Source organism: Penicillium soppii (genome assembly GCF_028829465.1).
Source record: "Penicillium soppii strain IBT 18220 chromosome Unknown utg000010l, whole genome shotgun sequence".
In the NCBI taxonomy this organism is placed as follows: Eukaryota; Fungi; Ascomycota; class Eurotiomycetes; order Eurotiales; family Aspergillaceae; genus Penicillium; species Penicillium soppii.
Genome location: NW_026643240.1, coordinates 3156091 through 3167976, shown reverse-complemented (window position 1 = coordinate 3167976; position 11886 = coordinate 3156091). Strand labels below are relative to the sequence as shown.

General features: G+C 44.5%; 5 protein-coding genes across 5 annotated transcripts; 1 reads left to right on the top strand and 4 right to left on the bottom strand.

Annotated features, from left to right (window-relative positions):
- Positions 1 to 184: 184 nt before the first annotated feature.
- N7529_011859 (uncharacterized protein) lies at positions 185 to 2090 on the top strand (the record flags this gene model as incomplete). The annotated part of the gene is made up of 6 exons (XM_057247385.1): positions 185 to 398; positions 457 to 588; positions 654 to 790; positions 850 to 1477; positions 1546 to 1836; positions 1906 to 2090. 6 exons carry the CDS (start codon positions 185 to 187, stop codon positions 2088 to 2090), a joined length of 1587 nt encoding a protein of 528 aa, XP_057092734.1.
- A 407-nt stretch (positions 2091 to 2497) lies between these two features.
- Positions 2498 to 3294, bottom strand: N7529_011858 (uncharacterized protein; the record flags this gene model as incomplete). The annotated part of the gene is made up of 2 exons (XM_057247384.1): positions 2498 to 3012; positions 3069 to 3294. The coding sequence occupies 2 exons, from the start codon at positions 3292 to 3294 to the stop codon at positions 2498 to 2500; spliced, it is 741 nt and encodes a 246-aa protein (XP_057092733.1).
- Positions 3295 to 3756: 462 nt separating this feature from the next.
- On the bottom strand, positions 3757 to 4561 carry N7529_011857 (putative urea hydro-lyase/cyanamide hydratase; the record flags this gene model as incomplete). The annotated part of the gene is made up of 2 exons (XM_057247383.1): positions 3757 to 3965; positions 4036 to 4561. The coding sequence occupies 2 exons, from the start codon at positions 4559 to 4561 to the stop codon at positions 3757 to 3759; spliced, it is 735 nt and encodes a 244-aa protein (XP_057092732.1).
- A 779-nt stretch (positions 4562 to 5340) lies between these two features.
- N7529_011856 (Zn(II)2Cys6 transcription factor) lies at positions 5341 to 7083 on the bottom strand (the record flags this gene model as incomplete). The annotated part of the gene is made up of 3 exons (XM_057247382.1): positions 5341 to 6031; positions 6087 to 6669; positions 6804 to 7083. The coding sequence occupies 3 exons, from the start codon at positions 7081 to 7083 to the stop codon at positions 5341 to 5343; spliced, it is 1554 nt and encodes a 517-aa protein (XP_057092731.1).
- Positions 7084 to 8608: 1525 nt separating this feature from the next.
- N7529_011855 (uncharacterized protein) lies at positions 8609 to 9973 on the bottom strand (the record flags this gene model as incomplete). The annotated part of the gene is made up of 1 exon (XM_057247381.1): positions 8609 to 9973. The coding sequence occupies one exon, from the start codon at positions 9971 to 9973 to the stop codon at positions 8609 to 8611; it is 1365 nt and encodes a 454-aa protein (XP_057092730.1).
- Between the last annotated feature and the right edge of the window lie 1913 nt (positions 9974 to 11886).

Sequence of the window (11886 nt, the reverse complement as noted above, 5' to 3'; positions counted from 1 at the left end):
CATTGTCTCCCCCGTGTTCGACATGGGGCGACATATTTCTTGTTAATTATATATGTGAACTCGATTTACCATCTTTGTTGAACCTCAAGGTTGATGCAACTTCAAGTCTGCAGGGACACTCTTCTACTACTTATCCTTCTTTCTTCCTCTATCGAGTGGATTGATATCAACAGTCGCCTACACAATGGCTTCTTTGCACTGCAATTCATCCGTGAACTCGGATGCCAATGACGAAATCAAAGAGAAGACGGCCTCAGAAATGATCGAAACTGTTGCAGAACCTCGAGGAAGGGTCGAGGTACAAGAAAGCGCCTGGGATTCGGCCAAGAATAGCCCCAAGGTGATTCTCTACAGTATTGGGGCTTGTGCGAGCTCAATGCTCTGGGGATTTGATATCGGTCAGAGGGCACACTTCCAACCCCCGAGTCATAATATCCTTCTGACTTTTATATCTAGGAGTAAACTCTATATCCACCTCACTGCCGGGGTTCAAAATGGTCTTTGGATATGAGTACCAAAATGAGCTGTTGATCTCAGCCTCCTGGAACGCACTCTGGACGGCAATGACCTCTCTTGGAATGTTGATCGGTATGTTGGTGGCTTTGTGAATATCGATTCTGAATTGACTTCCTGTGTACTCACTGAGTTTCCAGGAAGTATAATATGCGGGTGGATTTCAGACCGCGGTGGTCGAAGACTTGGATTCGCAATCGGCTCTGCGGTTTCATTACTTGGCGTTGGGCTTGAATATGCTGCCAATGAGCCCGGATTGCTTTTGGCTGGCAAGATTGTAAGTTTTGAGTCAAGTATTCTCCTTTCCTTTTACATCTAGTAATATTAATCGTCTAGGTAAACGGTTTTGCTTTGGGTTTCTTCCTCACATTAAGTTCTATCTATGCGTCTGAAATTGCCCCAACCCCGCTCCGTCCAGCCTTAACTGCCGCCGTCAATCTGTTCATCAACGCTGGCCAACTAATCGCCATCGGTATTGGAAATTCGCGATTTACTATAATGAGTCCGGCCTCTTATAAGGTCTTGTTTGCAGCACAATGGTCTTTCCCTTGTTTCATCGCTTTGGTTTCGATCTTCATGCCCGAGAGCCCGTGGTACCTCTGTCGCAAGGGCTGCGTGGAACAGGCCAAAAAGAGTCTTGAAAGATTGCATTTGAAGACCACTGATACATCTTTAATTTTGGAGGATATCCAGGCTACAATTGCAGATGAGCAGGCGATCGCCAACGCTCAGCAAAATGCATCCTTCATGGACTGCTTTCGTGGCACCAACTGGCGAAGGACCCGAATCGCCTGCGGAATGTTTGCGGTTCAACAATTCACGGGTATCGCGTTCTATTCTCAGGCTTTGTACTTCTTGGGTATTTCTGGTTTACCTGTAGCCCTAACCTTCCAGCTGGCTCTAGGTGGCTTTGGGGTGGCTATGCTTGGAAACATAGTTTCATGGTTCATCATGAACTACGTCGGTCAGTCATCTCAATGTTTCCACTACCATTTGAGAATACAAGATCTAACCTATTCGTTCTTGCTATAGGTCGACGACTACTTCTGCTGACTGGTATCATCCTCAATGCCCTCTGTCTCATGTCTGTGGGCGTTGCTGGATGTTTCACAAGCATGGCAGCACTGTACTATATTGGATATGTCATGAACTTTGCTCAATTGTTCTATGCGCCAACTGTCGGGGCAGTCAGTTGGACGATTAGTGCAGAAGTCAGCTCTATTAAGATCCGAGCTCGAACGCAAAGTTTGGCGATCGTAACAAATGCTTTCGTCAGTTGGGTAATGAACTTCATCGCGCCCTACCTGATAAACACTGATCAAGGTGAGTATTCGAATAAATTGAAATCTTTTTCCATGAAATATCGAGCTGACACTTTCTCGCTTCGTATAGCCAACCTTGGAGGCAAAGCCGCATTTGTTTGGATGGCTCTCTCTTTCTTCAGTCTGATTTGGGCTTGGTTCGAGGTACCAGAATTCAAGGACCGAACCTACAGTGAACTAGATGATTTGTTTACTAGAAAGACACCGACAAGAGGATTTCGCAAGCAGGTTACAGGGACGAGGCTGGACTCTTGATAAGCTAGCCCTCACAGATGCAACATAGTAATTAGTCACTATTACGAATAAAAATATCCATCTGTTGATAGATTCAGCTAGTAATTTCATTATTATTAAAAGCGTTTAAACACCCACTCTTACAACATTGTTTCTTCCCAAAACGAACATTTCAGTATCTTCCCTGAATTAACAGGCCTTTGCCGAGATGAAACCGCCAAATGGAAAGGCGTGCTACTGTGAGCCTGGAAGGATATTATCTGCACGAGAAACAATGCGAAGAGATTAAATTCCATGTAAACTGAGCTAGGAATAGCCAAAGGCTGCTAGTGCATCGGAATATGGTTGAGGGGCACAGAAAGCAAAAACAAACAAAGTGACTGTGCATAGTAATAGTAGAGATTCACTGATGGAAACAGCGGATACCATTACTCCCACTGCCTCATGAGAGTGTTCGCCTTGATTTCCTTGCTAAAGTTGACCAGATGGGTCGAATGACACCACGGCTTGATGGTCTCCTCTTTCTGGATGGTGTTCGAGAAGAAAGTGCACCACTCCAAGCGAGGGTGCGCCTCGTTGATCTCCGCGCGTGTGACATCGTGAATTATCTTCCCGAAATCTTTGACATGAGGGTGGAAACCTGTGTTGTCGTAGGTAGTGGCAAGTTGAATCAACTGGCCAATATAGGTGATTGTGCCATCAATCCCCATGTCCTCGTGACGAATGATAGCCTCGGCGGCAGCTTCGGCTTGATCCGAGGTTGCCCCAAACCTTTTGAGAATGTCCAAGGCTTTGATACCTCCATAGATATCAAAAGACATCCGGGTGGCGGTGAGGTTGTTCTCTGCGGTACCGAGGTCATGCAGTAGGCAGGTCAAAGCCCAAGTGGACGAGTTGAGGGTGGCAGCATACTGAGGGAACTGCTGCTTGGTGATTGCAATGCCTATAGTAGTAGTGAGTTATAGTTACCCCAAACCCTGCGTTCATGTAGCAACTTACCGTAATAGTAGACCCTCATCGAGTGGTTAAAGGTTTCAGCATGGAGGACACTCATAGCATAGCCCAAGGTCTTGGTCACAACGGGATCTTGATGTGGAAATTGAATTTCATCGATCGAAAGCGGCCCCGGCTCATTAATGAACGGCCGGTCACCAAAGATGGCACCAGCATTGGCGGGTGTACTGGTCCATCCGTTCTCTGCGACTTCAGCTTCGTGGTGACACATGTTCCCTTAATATTTGTCGAGAGAAGGGTAAAGAAAATTGATTGTAGGATGAATGCTGTGTTGTAAAGAGAGGATATAGTCCGAGGATAGTTGAAGTAAAGGGAGCAATTTATAGCCCCGAGATGCGAGATCTCAATATTACCGGATTAAGAAGTTACCTTGAGTGGGGCCATATTTCCCAAGGTTTCAAGGACTTAAAGATACCTGGAGCCTGTCTAGATTACTTGCCACCACAAGACTGAGTCACTGGTGGCTATTTATCAAACTAAATATACTTTTTTTTATCATTTGTTCCGTTTAAAGAGACTGAGAAGAAATCTACACGTTGCCGAAAGGAGAAGTTGCCATAGGTGGAACTACTAGAGGTGGACATTCAGGGTATGGATAGATGTAGGATTTAAAGCTGATAGGCTACTGAACATCAAGGTCAAATTACCAAGCCCAGGAGAACGATGCAAATAATTACTCAAATGGCTCCATCAACTTGTTTCCAAGCACCTTTTCCGGAAAAGCGTTCTCTCCCAAAGTTGTGGTGTGCGACCACGGCTTCAACTCATTCTCCTTATGGATGGTAGCAGCAAAGCAGCTGCTCCACTTTATGCGGGGGAAGTGTTTGGTGACATCCTCGATGGTCGAGTGGTGGACACAATCTGAATAAGCACCGGTGTTGTCTAATTGTCGTTAGTATTTATTTCTCAAGTACTACAGCTTTTTCTATTCACAGCGGCAGATTTAACATACCAAATATAGTGGCCAGCTGTAATAGCTGTCCGACAGCCGTAATCTTTCCATTTTCGCATAGATCTTGGTGCCGGATAATAGCCTCAGCAACGCTTTCGGCTTGGTCCTTGGGGGCGGCAGTCTCGGGAGCTGAAGCTGGGGCTCTCTGTAAAACATCCAACGCCAAAAGTCCACCATAGAACTCGAAGCTCAGCTTAGTGGCCTTCAGATTTTCGTCTGTCGATCCGATATCGTGGAGAACGCAAGCGAGAAAATAGGTTTCATCAGTGAAAGCCCAGGCGGGGAAGAGATATGATTTCATCGCCAACCCATAATGGTAGACCCGGAGGGAGTGATTGTAGGTTGGGACCGGGAGGTGAGATTGAGCATATTCATTGATGCGATGAGACAGAACTGTGTTTGGGACGGGTGTTGCTGATACTGGAATGAAAGGTGCAGGAGAAGAGGGTTTCACGGATGACAGCAATACCTGTGCTGATGAAGCAACAGACGTGAAGCCGAAAAGTGTCTGGGTGTCAGGACTCATGTTGAATCGGGTGCAAAGTTTTGAATATGAAATCTTACAGAACGCAAAGAATTTTGAATGGGGGTGAACATCTTTAAATATATATGGCTCAACCATATCGACTACCACAGCCTTTTAGCTTTGACTACGTCATCCTGACAATATTTGCAAATGTAACCGTCCACAGACGCTTTTCTTTCATAATGTTAGTAAGGTTAAAAACTGTGGCCTAAACAATTTTTTTCCAGTGCAGCTGATGTAGTTTAACGTAACATATCGAATGTAATCGAGTTTCCAAGCGTTCTGGGACTGGAATAGCCACGAGCCTAATCCTCTTTAAGCTTCTCCGGGTCCACCTGCGAGCAGGCCCGTGCATGGACCCACTCCATCCAACTTCCCCTTTAGGTAATATTTCAGTCTCTAACATATTTGATTGTATCCCATTTCATAGTCTTGGAGAAGCCAATGCTGCGTAATCAATCTCGTTTGCTTCAATGGCTGGAATTCGGAAGCTATTTGTCACGATAACATTGAAGAAATTTCTAGGTCTTATGTTCGGAAAATATAGCGAGACTTTTGCTAAAAGGTAACTGGTTCAGAGGAACTTCTAAATGTCCAATGATTGGCTTTCTGCCATTATTAGCATCTAAGTGACTTTCAACGGCCAGAATAGAGAGTGGTACTTGTGTGCCTTACTCAATTGTATAGAATTTTGACTTCTTGCAGGCTTCTGATGAACATATTCAATCTGTATTAACATTGACTTCATTGCACAGAGAGCAGATATGGTGTTAGATATGCTATATCAAAAGCCAGGATTGACCAAAATGGCCAACATCAAAAGGCCAACATAGATTCTCTCTGTCATCCTGTTGCCAGTACTCGTGCAAGATTTTGGCTGCATTTATCACATTTAAGCAGTTCGTTGTCATCCAAAAGTCCTCCAGACGAGCAATAAAAAAGTCCCTTTGGGCCAAAGACCGGCACTCCAAACCCGCAACAAAGATAGGCCAAAGAACACACTTCAATAAAGGTTGATTGTTTCTTAGTCCATTCAATAGTCCAAGCAATTCAAGCAGTAAATCATCTTGTGGCGTGTTGACCTTTCCGAGAATTGAAATGACTCTTCTGCCGTAAAGCAAAGCACCAATTTTATACACCTGAGCCACAATAGCAAGGAAGTGTGTATTTTGTCGAGAGCTGCTCGGTTGTTGGAGACCTGAAGCCCAACTAGCACAATCAAAATGTTCGACCTGTTCGAGTACGACGGTGATAGCTTGACTGTGAGCTTGTATGACGGTATCATACATTATTTCAGATCTCGTAATGCTGTCTCTTGCTGAAGATATACGTCGTATGGCATCCAGTAGGAGCTGTGGACATGCAAGGAAAGAGTAATCCATGGACTCTTGGGCCATCCTCCTTTGATCAAATATCATATCCCTGGATGGTGACTTAGGGCGTAAGAATAGGGAGCCCAGAGTTTCAACCCTGATTGAATCTCAGTCAGCTCTCTAAAATAGTCTAGGAGACTGAATACACCCACATAATGATTTGTTGAATCACAAAATCCCGTATCCCTTGGATCATCTGAGTAGGCTCCTTCTGAGATACCCCAGTAGCTGTTTCCAATGGCGACTGGTGCAAGCTTCCTGTAATCAAGCCCTTGGCCCCCTTAAGATGAACCTGCCATTCATCACCCCCCGATTCGAGAAGATCAAGTAGTATGAGAAGGAATATACTGGCCACGTTATTCTCCGAGCAATGCGAATCGCAAAGGGTATTTGAAAGTCCCTCTATTACCCGATGTTTGAAGAAAAGTGCATCATGGTTAAACTTGGCTGCCTCAGAAGAGACCGGAACTTGAACCCTATGGAATGATTTCCCTTGGTTGACAAGGTGACGCGCTGCAAGAGCAAGTACGGCGTTCCTTAAGATCGAATCTTCTAGCGCGATTGGAATCAAATTTCTGAGTGGGTTTTTGCTGCTGTCATAAACAACAAAATTGCTGCATATGCGCTTGTTATCTGGACGTGCGGTCAGCATTTGACACTTCTTCCGAGATTCGCGAAAACTTGCAGTAATCCAAATAATATCGAGATGCTTCATCCAAGCCTGAAAGTGATGGGCTTGGTAGTGTAATGGGCAAAACAAAAGAATCTTCCGAGGCACCTGGATCATGCGAAGTCAGTGTAAGATTTCAAATGGTAAGTTCTTTTGAAACAAAAGTAAAGGTGGTTAGTCACATCAGGTAATATCGTACCATTGTGCCTAGAAGTGCCGATCTTTACAACAGGTGATTTGAATCGAATGTGTTTCGGCTTTTTCATAGTGAAATCACGATTTTCTGATTTATTTTCGTATGTATGCCCTTGCATCTTACCGCGAAGAGCCACTCCCTTGACCCACCGCAACGGTAGCTTTTCGAAACATTCGAGGCCAGCCTTCTGACATTTCGTACATGGAGTTGGGGACAGATCACATTGAACATGTCGATTTCGGCATGTCCAGCACGGTTTGCACCCTGGATGCTCCATTTGCATTTGGTTTCATTTGTGGAATGTCTTGAGAAAGTGGGTGGCGGGGTCCTCTTAGAAGCACCGGGCGCCCGGACGACTGTCCAGTTGGCTCCGGGTGAGGGCAAAAACAAAAATTACTAAGCCATCAGTTACCACAGGGCTCCGGAGCTCGTATCAAAAGATGGATCAGGGCGAATTAGTACGCATAATGTTATGATCTGAACAATTTGTCACGCCGCCACTCGTATTAGATCGACACTATGTCCATACCCCTATGTACTATATAAATGCCCAAGAGCATCTCTCAGGAGTGGCTTGATGTTCAAACATCTCGCAGGAACTCCTTTTAAAGATACTTCCTAATTCCAGCGAAAGAGGCAGTAGTTTGCATCAGTGACAAAAATGGAACGACACTGGCTATATGGATAGATTCGAATGGCTTCACTAAGCTCCAGGCTATTCTCCAACCAGTCCAAATATATCCGTGTAGATGCAGTACATATCAATTTCCCTCGCAACTTTCGATTTTGCTGATACTAAGAGTTGGGTGTTTTTGGACCCTGACAAGATGGAGGCTTCTCGGGTGACACCGTTCCAATGTCCTTTGCCTACTCTTCGCAGTACTTCGCCATGAGGACGTCTTTGCGAGAGAGACCCTGGGCGAATGGGTAGTCTATTCGAAAGTAACAGAAGAAAACTTCTTGATTACTTATTAGCTTCCCAAGCACATTCAAGACTGCTATGTGAACGGACTTACTAAAACTTTCACCGGATGGTGTTGCCGCGACTTGCGCCTTACTCCCACGATATTGTTGAAATCCTGGAAGATCTAGAAAGAGTAATATGATTATTATAGAGGCTAAAACCAACCAAAACTTTGGTATAAGTTCCAAAATAAAACGTTTTCCGAATAGTATCGTCGTTCAGTAGCTCCTAGCCCGATTTGTAGACCAGCGCCTCAATTTCTGCCTGTACTGACTGATTCTTTTCTCTTTCTGAGACTTTGATATTCATTGGAGACTCCATCATGATTAATATGTTGGAATAAAGGGTTCGATATTGGTTATAAGTATTGGGCGGGCAAATAAAATGGAAAACAAGAGATGACATGACAATATAACAGGGATGTAATAAATCGAGGATCAATCGTCATACTCGACGCTGTCAGCTTTGCATTCAACTTCAAGACCAAAGAGGGAAAGGCGAGTACACGCTCAAATCCTCAAAGATGGCCTAAATTAACCGCTGTGACGGAAGATACGCGGGCAATTTGAATTTGTCCACTTGCGTATAGTGGCCATTTAGTGATTGCCCAGTTGGCTCCACTGGAGGCAAAAACAACAAATGAACGACTAGATACCTCAGCAAACCTCATTTATATTCATATTCCACATGGATGTACAAATAAAGTACCATGTGATAGATGTAAGATTGGTGCAAATTGCTCGAAAATTACTATTTTGATCTATTCGACAAAGAGCCCTTTCCAAGATCAACGCATTCAGCCCTAAATGAACATAAAGATCGCCAATTTCCCACAGGTAAACGGCTAATTATCCGAAAGCTTTCTCCATCGTAAACAGACCCTTCCATCACCCGATTGTTCCTTTGGTATCTGTCCTTCCGCTTCATCCGGTGTCAATGTCAGTACAGTTTTATTATCGCTGCTATCGATGCTTGCAAAACGACGCTGCGTGGTTCCCTGCCAATTAGGAAAGCTGCAGTTGACGATATCATGTTGAATTGATGGACTTCGGCCCTCTTCTTCAATAAAAATATATGATCCGCTATAGGCTAGGCATCTTCTAGCAGCTTCAATCGATTCCTGTTCATTTCCGGTGAGTGGACTATCAGACTGGAATGGTGTCTGGCCCAGAAGTTGCAGATGGACAGACATGAATCCATTCGAGGAATAAATAAGCATGCCCTGTACGTCGTTCCCCATGGGATAATGCTTCTGAGTCGGATCGGATTTGGATTCTGAGACGTATTCAATCAACTCCCAGGCTCCGATCAGCTGCTCTTTGAGACGTTTTGGAAATGGTACATCCAGACTACTTGGCGTAGAATATTCCAAGAGACCGCGAGTAGTCGCTTTTCCCAGATATCCTTTGTCTATGTAGTTTTGCTTGATGAAGTCGACGCCATCACGAGGAAGATTGCGTTCTTGAATATAGTGCTCTTCAATATCGCACACAACGTTCAATCCGACTATATCCATTCCCTCACAAGGCCCAAGTCGGGCCTGGAAGTTGTGTTTGAATATTTTCTCAATATCGGCAGGGCTGCCGATATCCTCCGCGAGTATCATCATGATCTCTCGTTTGATGGCGGCCCAAATTCGGTTGCCTAGAAAGCCAGTTGATTCTGCCTTGAGAATGATAGGATCAAGCCCAACCTCACGGAACCTTGGAATCAGGTCTTTAATGATGTTCGGATCGGTCTGACCACACGTCATAAATTCAACGATTGGGACCTCCGGAGGAAGAAAATAATGGGTGTTCAACACGCGTTGCTGATCCTCCACGCTGACATCAGATACCAAGATACTGCTCTTGAAGGACGATGAGTTGGTTGCAATGATACTTTGTGGATCAGACAAGCGGGAAATATCACCCATTATGCGCGTCTTCAGCTTTTGGTCTTCTGGTGTGCATTCGATTATCATCCAGGCATTATGGACCGCGTCTTCAAGGTTGGCACTGATCTCCACCAATCCGGGAACATCTTTGGACCGTTTCGACACATTTGAAACGGATCTCTGGATCCATTCTAATGCATCTCCGGCCTGACTTGTGTCGGGGTCATACAACTTGACAGAACCCGATCTTGAGGCCCAAACTAAGCCGATACGGCGGCCTATGGCGCCGGTACCAATGATGGCGACATGATGATTCTGAGTTGAAAAAATCATCTTGAAATATTCGTTTTGTAAAGACGTAAAGACAAGGATAGAATGATTGTAGGGATGTAATGAATATACCAAACTACATTCTGGCCTATACCTTTGGGTATTTATAATTCGATTGGCCTACCTATCTTTCTTGACACTGGATCAGATCTGGTTTGGTTTTCTGAATAACGTCAACAATTTCTGATCTTGTATGAATGCAGGTGGCAAGGACAGCAGGCCACCATTTATCACAAGGAGATTGCCTTATTTGGGATTCAACGTTTTCTAAGCTGCACAATGAGTTCTTTCGGGAAATAAAGAAATGTCAATAGATGCAGCCCTTCTCGTTCTCGTTATAATAAAGTTCGATGATCCCAATCATTTCCGTATATGATACAGTGACAGCTATAGTTATGGTGTGAACTGAATCCAAATATGATATATTGGCGTCATTAAAGCGTCATGTGAGGTGCATTGGTATGAAAATATTCCAAAGAGTTGACATTTGGAGAAAGATAGACACGCATGAAGTCGCCGCCTCGTGATGAGATATTGTACAAAGTAACACAGTGGCGTATGGGTTCCCCTTGGAGAGTTTCAAATTGTATCATAGTTAAATTCCAGGAATTATAGCGGCTTTTTAAATGAAGGGATATGTCTTTAGAATATCCTGCTTGGAAACATTTCTTCCACAGGCTACTTTGAGCCCAACGAACCCATTCTTCAATCAACGTTCAAATTTCGGGGTTCACGATGGCATCAACAAGATTTGGACTTGCACCTATCACGTTTGAAGACCAGCTCTCTGGAGCTTTTGAGAATTATCAAGATGTGATCAGTGAAAAAGTACGCCGCTTTCCTTTTGTACGACCATTTAACCTTTCCGGGAAAAGAGAATCTTTAACTCGTGGAATATAGTCCTGGCACCCGGATACCAAAAAGATGAATATATGCATGAAACACACAGCCATCGAAAAGGATGCCATTCCCAATGTCACCTTTACTCTACAAATTACGCAGGAAATGTGCAATATCACTGGAAATCTTCATGGCGGCTGTGCGGCAACGCTCATCGATGACCTCACGACAGTACTCCTTTTTGCCATTTCACAGGATGGACTTTATCGACTAGGTGGCGTGAGTAGAAATCTGAGTACGACGTATTTTCGGCCTGTTGCTATGGGAACAAAGGTTAGAATTGTCTGCGAGGTTGTGAATGCAGGCAAGAGTTTGGTGCGTTTGAGGGGTGGGATTTATAGGATCGACACGGGGCAACTATGTGTACAAGGAGATAATGAGAAGACAAACTCGGACGCCAAGGTACCGTCCTTGTTGTAGATAGTTGCTTGGAGGAATTCATTCTACTTGTTATACGTGGTAGACTGTAGATTTTCCAAGATCGTAACACCAGATAAGTAAATAGGCCAACAGAATCGCTTCGCAGAGTCAAAATCAGGTTTCCAGCCAAATACTCATAATGCACAAGAACGTATTTGGTAAGCGAGTCTCCACCTTAAACCCATCTAGTGTTTGTCTATCTGGGCATGTTTATCTCCTATTCTCTGGCGATTTGCATATTTCACGTCCTCGCTGGCCCCGCGTACGTGGCTGTAAACCCTTCGAAACCCACACACGATAGCTATTGATACGGCTACTTAGGCCTCAAGCGGCTCCGTACGTAGCTCATGAACCCCTTAAACGGAGAGATCCCCTTCGTGGGCTATCTTTCTAGATGATCGAGTACGCCTTTGCTTCTGTCTCTCGATAGCGGGCGATTCTCCTTTGCTAAAATCGCAGCGCCTTAAAGGGCGAGTTGGCAGCCTTGAACAAGTTAGCTAACGGGCTCCGTGGACTTCAAGATTCCGTACGAAGTAAACATTTGATTAGTGAAGCTTGCGGACGCCGTTCGAACTAAGATTTAATAAAGACTTTAC